Here is an 18628-nt window from a genome sequence, read left to right on the forward strand (position 1 = left end):
GCAAAGTAGTCTCGAGGCAAGAGACACTTTGGTTTCTCAACAACAAATACACCAGTAAAAAGCTGGAAGAAAGAAAATTCTCTGGCATGACTGAAGAACAGGAAAAAAGAGCCTTCAAGAAATTCTATGTGCTGACTATTATTTCAGACGAACCACCATGCTCTCTTAGCCTCTTCCTTAGATTACTCCTTCATTTCGATTTCACTGGAGGAAACAAATATCCTGCACGTACCGTTTCCGAAACTTAAGGATATCTATGCCAAGGCTAACCAAATTCAAAGTTCTGCAGAAAGCGATATTCAGCGATTTAGCAACGACACCACATATGTTGCTAGCAAATCTTCCCCACAACCCACACAAAGTACTTCACAAAGGAAATGGCAAGTTCACATGCAACAGCTCTCATGTAAACTGGGCCACATATAAATTCTGCACTGATACTTTGGCAGTAGCCAAAGGTTATAAGGAGACAGTGCTTTTTGTGGACAATGTAGCTTTCAGGGCGAAACCCAATGTAATGTCTCTTGCTCTCCTTGACATGCCAAAAGGCACAGGAAACAAGGGAACCAAATCCACATCGCGACGGAAAGGTGGGCCTGTGCAGATGAAACACCCTATGGTAAAAGTATATAACAATTCTTACGCTGCTTTACCAATTGAACAATTAACCAGTTGACAAGCCACTGTTCAACAAGCAACCAGTTAACAATCGGCCGGTCAACAACCAGCAGGTCAACACAATCAAGCACCAGCCTGTCAACATGGTGAACAACCATTCAGTCATCATGCTCAACAAGCAGCAACTGGTCAACAGTCAGCCAGTCAACAACCAGTCCGTCAACATGCTCAAGAAGCAGTCCATGAACAACCAACCCGTGAACAAGCGACCAGTCAAGCTTCTGGTAAAAAGCCCTCCCCTTCATCAAGAGCCTTTCTGCTGACCTATCTTTACTTCTGCAACAGCAGTGTCTGTTTGCTATGGCTGCAATCAGAAATAACAAGAGCCTCCCACTATCCCGCAGCCACCACTTGACCTCATAATTGTGGGGAAAATGAGAAGGGAATACATGCAGGAAGGTGAGAAGAAAATTGGTCAAGAGTCCAATGTTTATTTTCATCCTCTAAGAGAGTGTGTTAAAGTGCACCTAACCCTAATTTTTTTTTCACTAAAATGAATCTACATGTTATTTGAAATACTTCTGTGAAAAAATTTTTGGCTTTGGTTAAATCCTTGATTTTCTGTGCCCGACGAAATCTCGAAGATAGCCCCAATACACTGCCATTTTGTTTCATGACTGAGTTTGAGGAGAATGGGTCTTGTGGATGTTGTGACGTCTACCCAGGAAGGTTGATTATCTCACGTCCTCTCATTTCCTTCAGGATGGTGCAATACACATTCGAAAAGGGCGCGGAAATGCCTTCCATAAGTGCTATTGGCTGTTGCAGCAATATACCAGATCTAAAAAGAGATATACTGTACAATTTACTGGCGATGATTGGTCAATGGAACAGTAAAGACATAACCGATGGTTGATTTTGTCGAACTGAAACAAGCGAACTGAGTCTGTGAGAACCATTGAAGAACTCTCACAGGAATTTGTTCTGCAGACTTTCAAACGCTATTTTCAAAATTTTCTGCTTAAAACCAACCAGAAATTTGTCGAAATACTACAGACAACCTATATCTGCCAGTTCTGCAGTATTTATAACATAGCCAGCAAAGTTGTGTGATCAATCAAGAAGAGTTAAGACCGAATATACTGATGTGTAAATAGGTCGCAACTGTACGGCGCCAACCAGCACTTGTTTCTCTTTTGATTTAGATAAAAATCGAAGATTAATCCTCTAGAATTTCATGATAACAAAACTGTCACACTCACAGAGTTTTTTGAAGGTTTGGAAATCAGCAGTGCGACAAACATTCTCTGCATTAGTGTCGAAAATATGACCGCATAACATTATCTGCGGACTGCTTAGGGAACACATCCTTTTCGCTTATCCGACGAATTTCACTGCAAACTTTGAGAAAAATTTACACTGGTTATTTGGAGTTACAACTTAAAATGTGTGACACTCTGAAATCAGTAATTGTATGGAATGTTTCCTTCCGTCTTGCTTCCCGCAGCTATACAGGTCCAAACAATTCTACAATTTTCAATCGATCGAAGCCAGTGTTTTGGAGATCATCAATTCTCGAAAACTGCAACACTTAAGTCGCTCTTATAAACATGAAGCATTCCAGAAAGTAAAACACAAACTGGATTTAATAGAACAACCATACCTTGACAAAATACATTCTCCCTAAGGACAAATGTAAATGGGCCATAAGCACTCGTGGGAGTCTTGTGTTTAGGTGACGAAATACCATCCAAAGCAGTCCTTGAGTTTTCCTTCTTAGTTTTCGTTTGCCTGCTCCTCCACTTCGTAGCTAGCTTTCCATTCCAAATATACAAGCAGCGCATCTGCAAAGATGTCTTCTCCGTCGTTGCTTGAAACATTGCAATTTGTTCTCAAAGCTCTAAGCAGTAAGTTCACAGTTGTCAAACATGCTCGATCAAAGTTTATTTAGGTGTCTTCCGAATCGAAACCTAACTCTGACGAAAAAGAAATGATTCTGAAACAAAACTTGGACGTTTTAGTCCCAAAATATATTGGAACGATTAGTTTTGTTTTCCATTTTCTCAAGCAAATACAGAGAGCTGACTGAGGCGCCATTGTGTTTGGTTCCTGGGTAGACGTCATCAGCAACCGCCACCCCAGACTCCCTGAAACGCAGTCGTGTAACACTTTGGGCGCGACTTTGAAAGGGCACAGAAAATCGAGGATTCAACCAAATTCAAAAATTTTTTCGCCCAAATGCTTCAAATAACAAGTGGATTCATTTTAGCAAAAACATTTTTTCGGGGTTAGGTGCACTTGAATAAGTGGGTGCCCACGCTTATTCCATCACTACCGACCTTTCACCCTACCGACCTAAGGGAGACATTTTTTGCACAGGACCACAATGACTTCATTAGAGGTAAACTTGGTCTATGAATGTAGAACCATTAATTATAGACATGCTTTATGTCAGATATTTCTTTCCCTGATTTTATGAAAATGGACAACTAAATGCAATATGGCTTAAAAAGGGCTTTAAAATGGCTTAAGTTTTCACCAAATCTTCATGAAGGGTGACTACGTCTGCTGCCTGTGCGGCTATAGTAGTAGTAAAATATGAATATTACCTTCTGAATTATGCCACTTTGGGCAAAATAAATCTGAGGTAATAGACTATTAAAAAATACTCGCTGCCAAAGACTGAACAAGGTGTTCACTTCAAACAAATTATAGTAGTGAATGGCATGATGGAATAAGGGATTCAATGGGAACTAAGGTATGAATAAAAGAAGATACACAATGTAATAAATCATTACAAAATTATTTCAAATAATTGTATATATGTAAACTTTTTGAGAAAATTCTTGACAAATTAAAGTCATGTTTATTTTGTGAGGTACATTAATGTGCAGGTCAGTTGTAAATTCTAGTAAGAAAATTATTTATCTAGCCTATGTGTTATTTACCATGTCAATGAAGGACTTTACTTGTAGAGAACAGTCATCAATGATTACTTTTGAGACTTTTTCCTCTAAATTCCCTGTTGCCACGTAGTGATATATCCCTGGACTGAAAACTGGCAGGCCTGGACCACCAAGAAGTACACTATGTGTAACAATAGTTCTGCATAACTTCATTATTCCACATGCAACCATAATGGCATTGTAGATGGGTTTTTGTATTGTTCCCCTTCAAAAAACTCAGTTGCAATCCACGTAACAACTGTGTGAAGAAATAACATGTGGCACCTCCAGTATCAGCTGCTGGCTGGCTGTTGTAAATGACCCTTAGTCTACATCTAGGGTCAAAGTCTGTATCTTTGTAAAATGCCATGGTGTCATTTAGTAGGTCATCCTTGTCCACTTTTAGTGTGACTTTTTCATTGCTGAGATTTGCCCTTAAGGCACTGAGTAGTGAAGGAAGTGTTACTGCAGCAAAGGTGGGTCTCATCAGTTTACCATCTTCGTCTTTACTAACACTGATATCATTATACCCATTATCAAAAGCTTCTTGAGGCATTTCAGTGTTGGTTGACGTGGTTGTTATATGAAGGACTACAGCATCTGAAGAACCATGCAACTCCAACAAGTTCTTTAGTGTTTCTTCCTGCCAGTCAGGAAACATTTTCTTCGAAGGAACAATGTTGCAAACAATAATGTGTCTGTAATGGGCTGCAAAGTGAGTGTTGCACAACTAAGAAAATTTGTAAGTAAAATTTCTAGTATTATGTCCATTGTCAGTGGTGGTGTTTGATGGCTTGGAGACTTTGCACTATGATGACAACATATGACATACCTAATGCTTGGACAGTCTAGCTCTAAACAACTTTCTTCAAGTTTACTTGTTTCAGACCATTCCCTTGCTGTTTCATTTTGTTAGCTAATATATATCTTAACCATGTAACATACATGTACGAAAAAAGAACAGCATAGAAGAGACCACTACCAAGCAACCAACCTTGAAAACATCTTGTTTTTACACAGCCCTATAAAAATATAGTCCACTTTGCTAGCTTTCTTTGCTCTTGGTAATTCAATATGAAAGACATGAATGAAAATAAAAACCTAAGAGCACACACAAAATGACACATACTGTCCCATTCCAAACTGTCCAGTTACAGACTGAGCTATTAATGTTCCGCTCATGTCAGGTTAACTTGTTGAAAACAGGGCAGGATTGTTCGGAAGCCGGTTAACGCTAACCCAGGATTAAAAGGTGACCAAACTATAACTTTTTCTTCTACTGACCATGTTTTTTGGTGCTTTGTTTTTTGTATATGGTGATTGGTATGCCTGTGACATATTCAGGTTGGTGAATTTATTTCCTTTTCCTAGTGTGGCAAGCAAGTCCTCAGTCTTGGGGATTGGATAATTATCCAACTTTGGGACTTGGTTAACAGTACACTTATAGTCACCACAAATACCCACTGATCCGTCTTGTTTCACCACTGGAACTATAGGTGCCGCCCACTCTGTGAACACTACCGGAGATATTATGCTTTTGCTCTGCAATTGATCCAGTTCCTTTTCGACTTTCGCTTTAAGTGCATACGGCACAGGGCAAGGCTTCCTGACATTGGGTAGAGCACTTAGGTCAACATAGATTTTGGCTTCTGTGCCCTTCAGTGTACCCAGTCCTTTGCCCAAAACGTCCTTGTGTGCATCTAGGATCTTCTGCAGCTGAGGGTTGCCCTCCTGGATGTTAAAAATACTGTTCCAGTTAAGCTTAATCACTTGAAGCCAGTCCCATCCAAGTAAATCGGGTCCAGGACTGTTCAACACCATGCCTGGTAAATTATGCGGTCGATTCTGGTACTTGACAGGAATCAGTACTTCACCCGACACTGGTATTTTCTCTCCTGTGTATGTGCTTAATGCGGCCTTTGAAACTCTTCAATTGCAATTTGTCACATAATTTGTTGTACGTTTCTTCATTCAACATGGTTCTGGTCGCACCAGTGTCTATCTCCAATTTGTGTGGTTCACCACAAAGTTCCTCAGTCCCTTTGAATGCCTTGGGTTTGCTTTGTCTCCGAATGTGGTACATTGTTGCTGCATAAACACCTTCTTCCCCGGAAACAAAATGTGTAGGTTGCTTCTTCTTCCCCTTTTGGCTTGCTGTCTTGTGAACCAGTATGTTTACCTTCCCATGTTCCAGAATCAATTCCTTTGCCCGTCTTTTTCTCCTCCCTTTTTTCACCACGACTCTTTGGCTATGTGCCCTCGTCCACATTTAAAACACTGAGGACCTTTAAATCGACAGGCTGAAGCTTTATGTTTCTCCCCACAACGGTAACACTCTGAATCTGGATGGTGCTCTTTAATTCCCTTCTTGTCTCGAGCGTCGACCTGATTAACGCTGCTGGGGGTCGTGTCAGACTGAATATCAACCATGTGCTTTGCTGCTAACTCTTCTCCCAAAGCAATCTCCTCAGCCTTCTTGAGCGTCAACTCTCGTTCCGCCAGTAATTGCCACTGGATTTTCTTATTATTTATACCGCAGACCAACCAATCTCGTAGCATTTCTGGTAATGTTTCGCCAAAGTTACAATGTTTGGTTAGCTTACGCAATTCTGCCATGTATGCCGCAACTCCTTTGTCTTCGTTTTGATTTCGGCTATGAACTTTACAATGCTCCACTATCTCATTTGGCTTCGGTGAAAAGTGCTTCTGAAGTGTGTGTACAATTTTCTTAAAAGTTGTTTCCACTGGCTTCGCTGGTTGAAGTAAATCCCTTGTAAGTGGGTACGTTTTACTCCTGCAAACACCGAGTAGAATTGCTCGATGTTTCACCACATCTTCCGCCTCATTTGCTAGGAAATACTGTTCCAACCACTCCACCCACTGGGTCCATGATTCCTCTGATTCTTTGAATTCTCCTATTTTTCCGTAGGTTGCCATTCCTGTACGAATCCAGAATGAAATGTCTCATTGCCAAATGTGCAGACCAGCCTCAAGTGAATCCAAACATACACTAATTTATTCTGTAAAGAGCGAATACATAACATGATCATGGAGAAATGCCAATCACAACACTAAGTTTGCAAATTAATATATTCTATTTGATGAGACAACTCAACATATTGGTTTCCAGCATTTTCACCAAAGAGTAGTTCATTTCCTTGATTTGTAGTCCAGACACAGCGGTCATTGGACCAATCATCAAATATAGCAGGGCCTAGACTTTCCTCTATTTAACAACTCCCACCATTGTAGCACTTAACTGTTTGGTTTAAAACAAAGGATGCTAACAAGGAACACAATGTTGTATCAGTTCAGAGGTTAAGGTCTCACACTCCCTTAGGCAAACTAAGTTCTGTTAGTCGCAAGAGAAGCCAAACTCAGTGAACAGAAGTTGCTTGTGGTTGTTATTAAGAAGTGTTTTAGTGTCATTGTCCACACTAAATCTTCCCTCTCTAATAACCGACCATGACAGGCCAGCACAGGATGCTTTGGTAGGATGGAAATAGACCAACTCTGGATTTCTGCTGATTCTGATCTTGCTTTTATGTTTCTTATAGGTTCTTCTCTCACAATGTCGTATGAAGAGGTCAAATGGGGGAGGAGGCGGTCGTGATGAGGGCTTATCTTGCACCCACCCCTTACAGCCATAGCACGTGGTGGCGCTTGTGTCTTTCTCAAAAACCAACTCATATGGTGCTTCTTCTTCCTCCTCTCTCTCCTGGCTTCCAGTGGCGACTCTTTTCCTTGTACTCCTGAACATCCCTTGTGGGGTGGTCCTTTCTTAGTCTTTTCTTTGTCTTTCTTGCCTGATCCTGAAGGTATGTTGGAGGAGACCATCCGTTCAAAAGGTGGTTCATAAGACCCCAGGAAGTCAACCAGCTTTCCTGTTTGGCTTGCTACTGCAATGGTGTGTGTTTACACATTGAGAACTCTTTGAAATGGGGGCAGTAACTACAACATGCAAATTTGCCATGGGCAAGCATTTGAATGGTGTGACTTGTTTCAGCAGTTAATGATATCACCGTCATCTTACTTTTGTTGTTTGGGCACGGTCCGATTCCTTGTATCTTGATGATTTTACAGGTATTCTTCCAAGAACCATGTAGAAATGCTGGAAGACCAGTTTGCTCAAAGCGTCCAAGTGTAGCATCAGTTGCACGCTGGTCTTTATCTTCAGTTGCAGTTGGAATGAGTCCGGGTTTTTTTCAGGAGGGGTCCACTTTTGCAGTGTGATCAATTTAACCATCTGAAGTCATCGATGACCACTAGTGTTTGAACTAGGGATGAAAATGAAACTACCTTATACATCTACTGTATAATTCTGCTAAATTCAAACTTGGAGGTTGACTTTAGTGATGAACATATAATAACAATCTTGTGTTGTAAGTTACATGTTCATAATTTATTTTTTCCATATTTATTACAGTTTTCTTGTGTAGTGATAATATGTAAAATTAAAGAGTTGCATGTACATGTATTTATTGTCAGAAGTATTTTCTGAGAAATAGTTTCTTATTTTGGGAGACTGTTCTAATTTGTATGTAAAAGGTTCTCAACATGGATTAAATTATTTTAAAACTTTTAAACGAAATATCTCTTTTTTCTAGTGAAGTTGACATCAGAAACTTTGCTGTTGTAGCACCTGAAAAACAAGAACATTGTAAATAAACTCCATTATAAGCAGTTATAATAATAGTAGAGTACCTTTTCTGTTGTGAAATATATTACATCAGTTCATCACGATCGACATTCACTGACATGGTATTGTTTGTAATAGCAAAATGCTATGAACACAAGTGGCGCATTTGCTGTTGGCCTGTTGTAGTAAGACACTGGCTTAAAATAAATGACTCAGTGATTACTGCGTGCATTATGAAAAAATTTCTGTTACTAGATATTCAGATTAACTTGAGTTCATTTCTACAGTTTTCAACATATTTTCTTTTCATAAAAGTATTCCTTTTTAGCTTGCACATGGGCATAAGTATATGGTTCATTAACACAGTCTATTTCACTTTTTTAGTTGTTCTGAAGAGTCAGATGCTGATTTGCCTCCTGTGTACAGGAGGCAATCCATAAATGATGGTAAGATGAGCAGTTCCCACACTAATGATCAGTGACTGTTCGCTGTTAACAAAAAAAATTGTGGTAGTGCATGTATGGGAATTGTGCAGCCAGGGTAAATCCTATCTTGTGTTTCATTGTTTAGCATGTGAATGGATTCATTATCATTTTCATTTTATCTTGAATAATATAAGGTAGATCTCTGAAACATTGAGTGAGTTCCTTTATATTACACGCTAGAATCTGTAATAGTTACTTTTGTCGAAAACCCAGATCTTATGAAAATAAAAAGTTTCATTATTGTGTTGCTTCTCTTCTCATTATTTTCATGAGGAAAACTAACAATCAGGTTCAGTAAAGAGAACAATTCACTTCCAAACTTTTATTTGTTATTCTGGACCTTTTATATAACAATCCTTAAAATGAGAAATTGGAAATGCAGACATTTAGAATAACCAAACAAAACTGTGTGTCACAAAAACACAAGTGAACAGTTCAATAAACAAATCATTGATCAAAGTATGCTGCAGGTGGGTGCCCAGGTGGTTGATCTGCTAAAACCAATGCACTGAATTGGGTTCTTGGAATTGTGTTGTTCAGGTCCACACCAGATCCAGAACCAGGAGGCATGCAGTTTGCTTCTGTTATAGCTATATTGCCCAGGTTTTGTGCTTGAACATTGCAACTCATGTTGTTTCTTGTTCTTTCCTCAAGGAACTCAACTGTCTCAAGATAAATATCCACACCACGGGAGAAACTGTTTCTAAGTGGGTTGATATTTTCCCTAAGATCTTGCAAGTGATTATCTGCAAGAGGACATGGTATTTCTGGAACTTGGATAGTTTCACTGTTGTCTTCAGAAATGGGCCCATCCCAGTCAATACCATACATCTGTGCCTTCTCCTCCAATCAATGTAAATTATGCTATAGCAAAAAGGTTTATAAGAATAAGGGAGTGTTTACTAGTTATGGTTTGGAAGGGAGTCAGTGAAATCATGGGGGGACTAAAACGTTTTAGGTGTGGGAATAAGGGGTCATGAGAGTTTTGACCATTTTGCAGGGAGGGGAGGGGGGGTCATAAGAAGTTTTGCTACTTTCAAACAGAAAAATAATTACCTTTAGGACCACTGATAAAGACCAACCAGTTGAGGTGAGCCCCACATAGAATTGATTATTTAGTCTATTATTGCATTACTGATTTCCTCTTCCAGTGACTTGATAATCGACTCTAGTGGATCACTTTCCTGGTTGGGGATGGAATCAATAATCATGGTAATTTGGAGAGGTACAATAAACACATCTGTGTCTACTTAATTGTGTGTTAAAGAAGGTTGTGGTGGTGCTGGGGGGAGGGGAGGGGGGCATTGAGTTTGAAGGGGCCATTAACATTCAAAAATGTTTGTTCACACAAAAATTTAAGGGGGAGCTGTATAAAACACCGACCCCCCCCCCCCACTAAAAAAAAGCAAACAAAAAAACTAAATAATGAAGACTCCTCAAGAAGCAAATGCAAACAAAAGTACTAATTTATTATTATCCTGGAGAAGGTGGAATAAAAATAACTGGCTTTACCTCCTAAAATAAAACAATGATTATACATACATCAGTCATGGAATCCACCCGCCTTGAAAGTTCTTGTGCTACTGGGTGAGATGAGTGATAAATCTATAAAAGACCTTGTATCCACAGCTGAGTGGGGCTCTTATTCTGTGCAGAAGATAATGGTTTCAGGTTTGATGAATTAACAAACTTCAAACATTGATTAATTATTGGCAAGAAGGCTTAGTGAAGACTGTAAAGATGGGGTTCGTTGTCAGGATCCAAAACACCATGATCTTCTAAGAAGTAGAAAAGGTTATAGTATGTATATAAACATCCACTGAATACGTCACACCACAAACGTTCAATTCATTGATTATGTACACTCCTGCCAGCTATTAGACTACCGCTATCTGGTCCTCTATCAGGATGTGAGAACATGTACCCTACAATATCAACATTTTCCCCTCCTTTATCCATTCTCGCCCTTGAGGGAAGACCATAACGAGCTACAGCAGTTGAAAATTCTTGAAAAACAGTAACAGCTTTGTTGTTATCATGACAGCTGAGATACAATGTCAATCGACTATAGCCATCAATGCCACCATGAATCACAAATCTCCATCTGCAAATCAGCATATACATGTACTTCCATTAGCTTTTTAAGGCACCTGTCCTCTGGGTGCATTGACAGCAAAGAGCAGACTACCTGGCTCAAAATATAGCAGAGTTTCATGTGCTTTACAATAACCTATTAAGATTATTTGTCCCATAACTTTTCAAACAATAACGTTCATGTATTGAAAGTAGTGGTAAGTGTATTATTAAAAATCCAGAGCCATCCAACAATTTACAGTAAACATAAATAAGATCAGACCGAGTAAGGTAAACGTTGTTGGGTATATAAACTGTCTACTTGTATCTATTTAATTACATGACCATGACTCTGAATAGAGCCAAATTAAAATATTGTAAGCCTTTTTTTTGAGCAGTGTAAAATTGGTATACCTAACGATGAACTCCCAGTAAGAGGATCCACGAGATACAATGTCTCGATGTTAATTTGTAGTTTAGTGTATAATAAGGACATGACAAAGAGACCGACTCTTGACTGTTCTGGACGAGTTTTAATGCATGACGTTTCGGCCGTTCGGCCTTCTTCAGGTTAAAAATTAAAAACTAAAAAGCTATTTACAATGGTTGTGACTTACAGGAACACCGACTTATATACAAAACAGAAATATTAAGATTGAGGTTACGTAATACAAGAAAGGTCTAAATTACAAAGTGAAAAGGATTAAACAATCAAAGGCAAATAAAGAACTATGGGTGACATGTGAATAGAAATAAGGTGAATACAAATAAGTGACAAAAACTAGAGAGAAAAAATCTAACTTAATTAGTAGTGTTTACTCTGAAGTAACAAGCTCCCCATTGAAGGCCTCTGAATGAATGTAATCAGGTAAAAATCATAACAGGATCCCAGGAAAGGGCCATTAAACTACAGTAATAATTTCCCTTCCAAAGCCCCTGAATGAAAAACCGACAACAAACATAACAGAATTCCTGAAAAGAGCTACTGAACTCAGAAATAAACAAATAACAAAAATGATAATAGAAAAAATTAAAATGCATCATATTGGAAGAGTGGCAAATTACAACTACTCAATTGTAGTAATTAATGCGGTGTTTTCATCTAAATTCCTGCTGTTTGTTAAGACCATGAGGATTAAGGGTAAATAATTGCATGGTCCAATAGGCCTCCCTAGTAAGTAATAATTGTTCAAGATGTAAGGAATTTTCAAAAGATCTAATTTGTTCAATAATGATGGAATTGATTTGAGAAATTTCATGTTCAGATTTATTAAAATGGATGGCCAATTCACAAGTTCTTTTGTTCTTCAGCATGTTCCACTTGTTGCCAAGAAATCTTACTTTAAATTCAGTTGAGGTGGAGCCTACATATTGCAGGGTGCATTTGGCACAAGTGGCTAAATAAATAACATTTTGTGACGAACAAGACAGCCTTTGTTGAATGGGATATTGACGACCAGTTGCCTAACTTTGAAATTTAGAAGCTTGAATTAAATAATTTTTACATAGATCGCACTTCTTGTTGCATTTTGAACAGCCTCTGATTTCTCTTTGATTTCTACTGGAGGTTACCTGAAATTTTGATGGTGCCAACATCTCCTTAAGATTTTTGGTTCTACGATAAGCCGGAAATATCGACTTGGATGGAAAAATTTCTTTGACTTCTGGTGAGGATTGTAATAGATAAAAGGCTTTTTGATAACTTTTTGAATATCTGGCAAAATTGCCAAGCACCAATGGAAAAACGTTTTTTGCTGGCTTGATCTTTTTCCTCAAAAGTTCGGCTGTTGGTATACTAAGAGCTTTGTTGAACTGTTTATCAACAAGCCCTGCTGGATAATTTGCGATTTCAAATACCCTTTGTATTCCTTACATCTATTTTGTAAAAAGTAGTCAGTAGAACAATTGCGTTTGATTCTTAAAGTTACCCCAAAGGAGACTGCTCTTTTGCAGTGTGATGGGTGTGAACTCGAAAAAGGTAGATAGAGGTGGCTATCGGTGGGTTTAGCATAAACATCAGTGCTAGTAAACGTGTCACGAAAATGCAACGTGAGATCAAGGACATTCAAATGACTGTCAGAGTAAACCAATTCGAATTTGATAGTAGGATACAAATCATTAATGTAATCAGTGAATTCCAATAATCAAGGTAAGCCCTGAGTCCAAATGTCAAAAATATCATCCCTGTATCTCCACCAAAGCATAGGTTTACAGCTACCTCCAGATTTGGCTTTCTCATCGATGATACCTATCCCTAATTCTGCATAACTGCAGGTGTTTTTTGGTCCCATGGCCATACCGTGTTTTTGAACAAAACTCTGACCAGAAAACTGGCAATTGTTTACCCTGAGACAAATTTCAACAGCTTCAACTAAGCAATCACTGGAAGGAATGTTGACAGATCTGGAATTAAGTGCCCTTCTAACTCCTGAAATACCTAGATAGCTGTCAATGTTCGGAAACATTGAGACTACATCCCAAGACACAAGTAGGGATGCCTCAGGGAATGGGCCTTTTGCATTCAAATCTTCTAATTTAATAAAATCTGTAGAATCCTCAATAACACTCCTTCTGGATCAACACGACGCATGGACTCTCGAATCCGCTCTTGTTGAACATGAAGTCCACGTGCAAGCAGAAAGCCAGTCATTCTTTTATAACCACAATTTGGAAAGTCATTAACAATTGCTGAAACTATTTGATCTAAATCTTCATCTGCCATCACAGCATAACTTGCAAAAGCAGGCCATCCATATTGACGCAACCTTCTTTTCACAGTTGACGGAGACACACCTAACAGCACTGCAATCTTAGGAATAGTAAAACGATGATCAAGAAAAAAAAGTAAATGCTCCCTTGAAATAACATACAAAGGTCTTTAGTTCATATACAAAGGTCTTCCAGGCACTCCAGAAAATGCAACACCGACTTTGTGAGTGGAAGAGACATCTACAGGTGAATGTTCGTGCAATGACAGCAAAGCCATCCTTGCTTCATGCATAGTTATTAGGATAACATCGTCTAACTCTAACACAGGAGAATAGTGGTTTAAATGGTACACAAGACAGTCCAGTCTGTACAGAAGATAGTCAGAACTGGATCCAAATCTATCTTGCTGCAACACATTCAAGGCAATCAAAAATATATTTACGTTATTTTCTGTTTGGTTTCCAGAAGTTCCATGGAAAGCAAAGAATGTCAAGAGTAACAAACCCACAGCCATCTTGAAATTAGCTTTTGTTCCTAGTATTCACATGTCTAGCTGGAACCATGTGGGGTTGCACAGCAACAGAACAGCACATCTGAACAGTGTAACAGCATAAATGAATGGCATAATTGCACAGCTGAACAGCGTAATAGCACAACTGAATTGCATAACAGAAGTAGAGGGTAGGAAACTGAACAGAAGTTGCAATTGGTTATAAGGTAGCGACAGAGCAAAGCTGACTTTGAACACCCAACTGCTGTTCAAGGAATAAACTGGCAAAACAGCAAACACCAAACTGAAAGCACGGTAAGGGGCTTGACCATTGTAACAGGAAGACAAAATATAATAGTAGTAAACTAAATTTGAATGGAGCATTACAATTTGTAATTATAAAATGGCGTATTTGAACCTCACAATAATGAACTTGGGAGCCGTAACAAGCAGACCAAATTGCATGATAAGAAAACAGAGCAGCGTAATTATAAAATTGAACTGCAGAATAGCAGAGCTAAATTTTGACCCTGATAAGCCCCCATATTCCTGAACACTATCAGGGCATCTTATGCAGACTTTAATGGTGTCAACTTCAAGCAGACAAGTATGTAGTTTGTAATCAAAACTGAGATTGTACTTGCTCATGTATAAGTATGGTGTGGACTCATCATTTCCAAAATACATAACAGGCATTCTATACGGAAATAAAGCTACCTGTCATAGAATATTATATATCATTCAACTTGGCCAGTGGAAATAAATCCTAATCATACTGGACCTTTATGTGTCCTTTTACTTTCCCTGACTCTCATGGAATAGCTGCCAGCTACTAAGTGTCAAAATACAAGTATCTTGAGATCTTTTAGGCTTAAAAAAGGCCAAACAATAAAGGGAAGAAAGAATATAAATTATTCCAAAAGGATAAGTATATACTGAAGACCATATGTTTCCCACAGACAACACTTCATGATTACTACTGTTTGACTTGAACTAATCCAATAGCTGGTAATTTAATATATGTTTGAATTTAAAAGGGGTTAATTTGAGGTTCAAATGAATATCGTTTCACTGTATTGTACAAGTGACCATAAGATAGTGAGATAAGAAAGCTTCTTGTTCAATGTATATAGAAACTGATAACCGACAGATCTGTACGCTATAAAGGTGTCTATAATTCAATGTTGCCATTAACTTACCCTTTAAAGGGATTTTTCATGGGCTCCGAAGTAGATTCCTCACTATCGGAATGTGAATCCTCCTCCTTAGATGTGCTTCGCTTAACCTCAATAATTTGCAGGTCTTCATCACTGTTGCACCAGGAAGGTAGGGGTTTGTGGGGAGTCTTTTTCTTTATGTTTGCTGAATTTTCTGGAAGGCTATCTGGATCAAGATCATCATCAAGAAATTTTCCTCTCGACTTTGATGTAGGTTTAGGATTTTCAGTGGGACTATCTGGATCACCGCTCATTGCTTTCCTCCTGAGGTGTATCATCTTTGCTTTTCTTTAAACCAAATTTCTTCGTGCAGAATTGAAAAATCTCACAAAAAGTGATGTAACATAAACCAGGAAAATACAGTGTTTATGTTTAACAAATTGACATCAGTTTTTCATGCGTCTGTCCTGTTATTGATCATGAATTCTGTCATCAGCATTGTAATCTTGACCAGTAGATAGACCCTTAAATGTTAATTTGTTGTCTTAAAGTTGAATAGCATTCGTAACATTCAATACAGATGTTGTGCACATGCACACATGCTCCTAAATGAAAGACATAATTGAATATTGAGAAAAATTCAATACGTAGACAGGTTACTCTGAAGTTAAGACGACACTTATTTGCCTTAATGGCAATGTGTGTATAAAACTTACCTCATAGTTGAAAATCATTTCTTAGAGGGTGCAGTCAGTGACAATTGTTCCAATGGGCCATTTCATTGAAGTATGACTTGAAACCCCCCCTCAGATATCATTTATTGAGAGGGTACCCCCTTGGATTTAGATAAAGTGGCTACCTCTCTCGGAAATTTTGCAACTTTAATTTTCGTACTTGCAAACCTCTTCAGACGTCTTCAACATATTTATTCGGGAAAATGGCTAATACACAATTGAATCGTTTTGCACTGTCTTTATATGTAAATATATATTGTCATATTGACTTTTCACAAAATTCTACTCTTCACTGAAACCCTGAAGAAACAGAAGGCACGTAACTTATTTACAAAACATTACTTCCTACACTAATTAAAATCAGTCACTTTCAGACAAAGAAACCTAGGAAATATGACTACTCAGATCTAAATGGGGGTAATGAAAGGGTATGTCAAGTGGTCCCAAACTAAGAAGGATAACTTAACAGAATAGTTATCAGACATACAACAAAAAGAGTAACACTATTACTATGTTTTTCAATGCACCATATATGGCAATGGAATCCTACAGTACATCACTTTCCTACACAAAGGCATGGCTGCTAAGCCTTTAGCACGTGCATTGATCTACTTCAATGTGGGATTTAGCAACATAATATTATCGACGCAAATTCTCAGGGCGAAGAGGTAGCGTTGGCTTCTTCTGCTGGCAATGAACCTGAGGTATGTAACATTTGTTGAAGTATAGCTACAATCCCCGACAAAACTCTTGGCATGCTTGCCCACTTTTGCAGTATCTGTCAGGGAAATTTATCAGTTCGGCCCCCTCCCCCCGATTCCATGTTGTTCATCATGATGAATTCGTCATTGCTCGTTTCCAACATTGTTAGGGGGGAAGGGGGTTCCCTATTCCAGTGTTGTCATTACTTATTGTTTCCAAAATAGCTTGTCAACACATTTTCGTGCTATCTGATCCAGCCAAGCCAAGAACTTTTGAGACTATATGTTCAGTGGGAAAACCCTATAAAAGGATTCGTGTTTTCTTTTAATTTGTGATCGCATTGCCTTCAGCACCACGAATAAATGTTTTACGTGCTTCAATTTTTCCTGTTTTATGATTTTGTATATATTTTGAGACGTTTTACATGCACCTTATTGTAACATGTAAGAACGCTTAATTGCCCGTCGAAACAGCTTTTCTCGAGATTTCGAGAATCACGTTTCCTGTACGGCCTGTGTGTATATATAGTTGGTACCTAAACAAGCAATAAACGAGCAATACACTGAGTTGAGCAGAACAGATTTGTATGTTTGTGATATCTTGCTACTTAGAAAGGAATGGTTTTCTCCAAAATCATAACAGCTAAGCAGAGAGCTTACGCTTTGTACTTGAGGAGAGAATGTAATGCATCATTTCAAGTCATAGCAGACAAGTGCGGAATATCGAAAAGTTCCGCTTGGTGAATATGCAGTCATCAGCTGCTACATACGAAAAACTAGATTCAACCAAGAAAAGGACCGCCCAGGAAAATATCGGAAAGAGACAAACGAGTCCTGTTTCAAACTCTGAATAGAATGCGAACCATGAATGTTAACTTTACCATGAAACAGTTAGTGACAGAAAGTGGATTTACCTTTCAGCTGGCATGTGAGAGAACATTTTCCTGTTGTTTAAATGAGAATGCTTATTATTTTCTCCAGGCACAAAAAAAAGGAATGCTGAATGAGAAAGACAAAAGACAACGTTTCAAATACGCTAAGCAAATGAAACGTCAGTCATTGAGTAATCCGAACTTCTGGAAAAAAGACATCGCGTTTTATCTGGACGGAGTTTCTTTTGTTTATAAACGAAATCCATTGAATAACTCGGCATCACCAAAGGCAAGAGTATGGTGTAAACAAGGCGAAGGACTCCAAATAACCGCAAAAGGCTCAAAAGATCTGGCTGGTGGACGAAGACTTCACTTACTAGTAGCAATTGCTCATGGCAAAGGTGTCATTTTAAGAGAACCTTATGAAAAACTGAATGGCCGGTTCTTCTCACAGTTCATAAGGGACCATTTCAATTTATGCTTTGCTGCTGCCGGCCCAAAAACAAACGGACAACATCTTTTTGTCATGGACAATGATCCCTCACAAAACAGCAGACCTACTTGCCAAGCTATGGAAGAGGTTAAAGGAAAACTGCACAAAATTCCTCCCCGATCCCCTGACCTCAACCTGATAGAGAATGTTTTTCATTTGTTGCGACACGACTGAGTCGTGTAACATTACTCAGGAAACTTTCGATCAGTTTAAAAGAAGAGTTCTTTGTACACTAGAAAGCATTGATGTCAAACTTATAGATAAAACTATAGAAAGTATGTTAAAGCGCATTGATGCTGTCTTAGCTTCAAAAGGAGGTCGATCAAGGTATTAAATGAGAAAGGCATTATTCTTTGTAAGTTTATTTTTTTCACCGTGGAAGAAGCCCGATCACCAATAAAAAAAGTAGAGTGAATTCCCAGCAAAGATATATGTCATTTATTTTAACAATAACAGCAGGTGATGCTTGTCAGAATAAAATTTCACAATCACACCGGAAGTGTCCCTGCATTGTAACATTTCTCGCAAGCAGCACGCACATTAAGGGCAGAACTTTTCGTGTTATTTTGTGTTCAATTTCAAGCTGTATTATGATGGGTTACACGATGATAATGATCTTGTTCCCAAAAAATATGTTGATACAGAAAATGCTAAACAAGATATTGCTACTGCTGATAAAACCAGCAAGGCTTATGTTGGTACTGGTAAGCAA

The 18628-nt window shown here is 38.5% G+C and overlaps 1 protein-coding gene and 1 pseudogene across 1 annotated transcript; both read right to left on the minus strand.

Moving 5' to 3' along the window:
• Positions 1–5795: 5795 nt before the first annotated feature.
• On the minus strand, positions 5796–6500 carry LOC149099611 (uncharacterized). The gene has a single exon (XM_089276879.1). The coding sequence runs from the start codon at positions 6498–6500 to the stop codon at positions 5796–5798; it is 705 nt and encodes a 234-aa protein (XP_089133005.1).
• A 2634-nt stretch (positions 6501–9134) lies between these two features.
• LOC110067866 (uncharacterized) lies at positions 9135–13617 on the minus strand (annotated as a pseudogene).
• Positions 13618–18628: the final 5011 nt, after the last annotated feature.

This window comes from Orbicella faveolata, unplaced genomic scaffold (genome assembly GCF_042242905.1).
Source record: "Orbicella faveolata isolate gen_17 unplaced genomic scaffold, um_ofav_v1 contig_46, whole genome shotgun sequence".
Taxonomy (NCBI): domain Eukaryota; kingdom Metazoa; phylum Cnidaria; class Anthozoa; order Scleractinia; family Merulinidae; genus Orbicella; species Orbicella faveolata.

Excerpts from the sequence above, each read along its gene's own strand:
- LOC149099611 (XM_089276879.1), bottom strand. The coding sequence starts at position 6,500 with ATGGCAACCTACGGAAAAATAGGAGAATTCAAAGAATCAGAGGAATCA.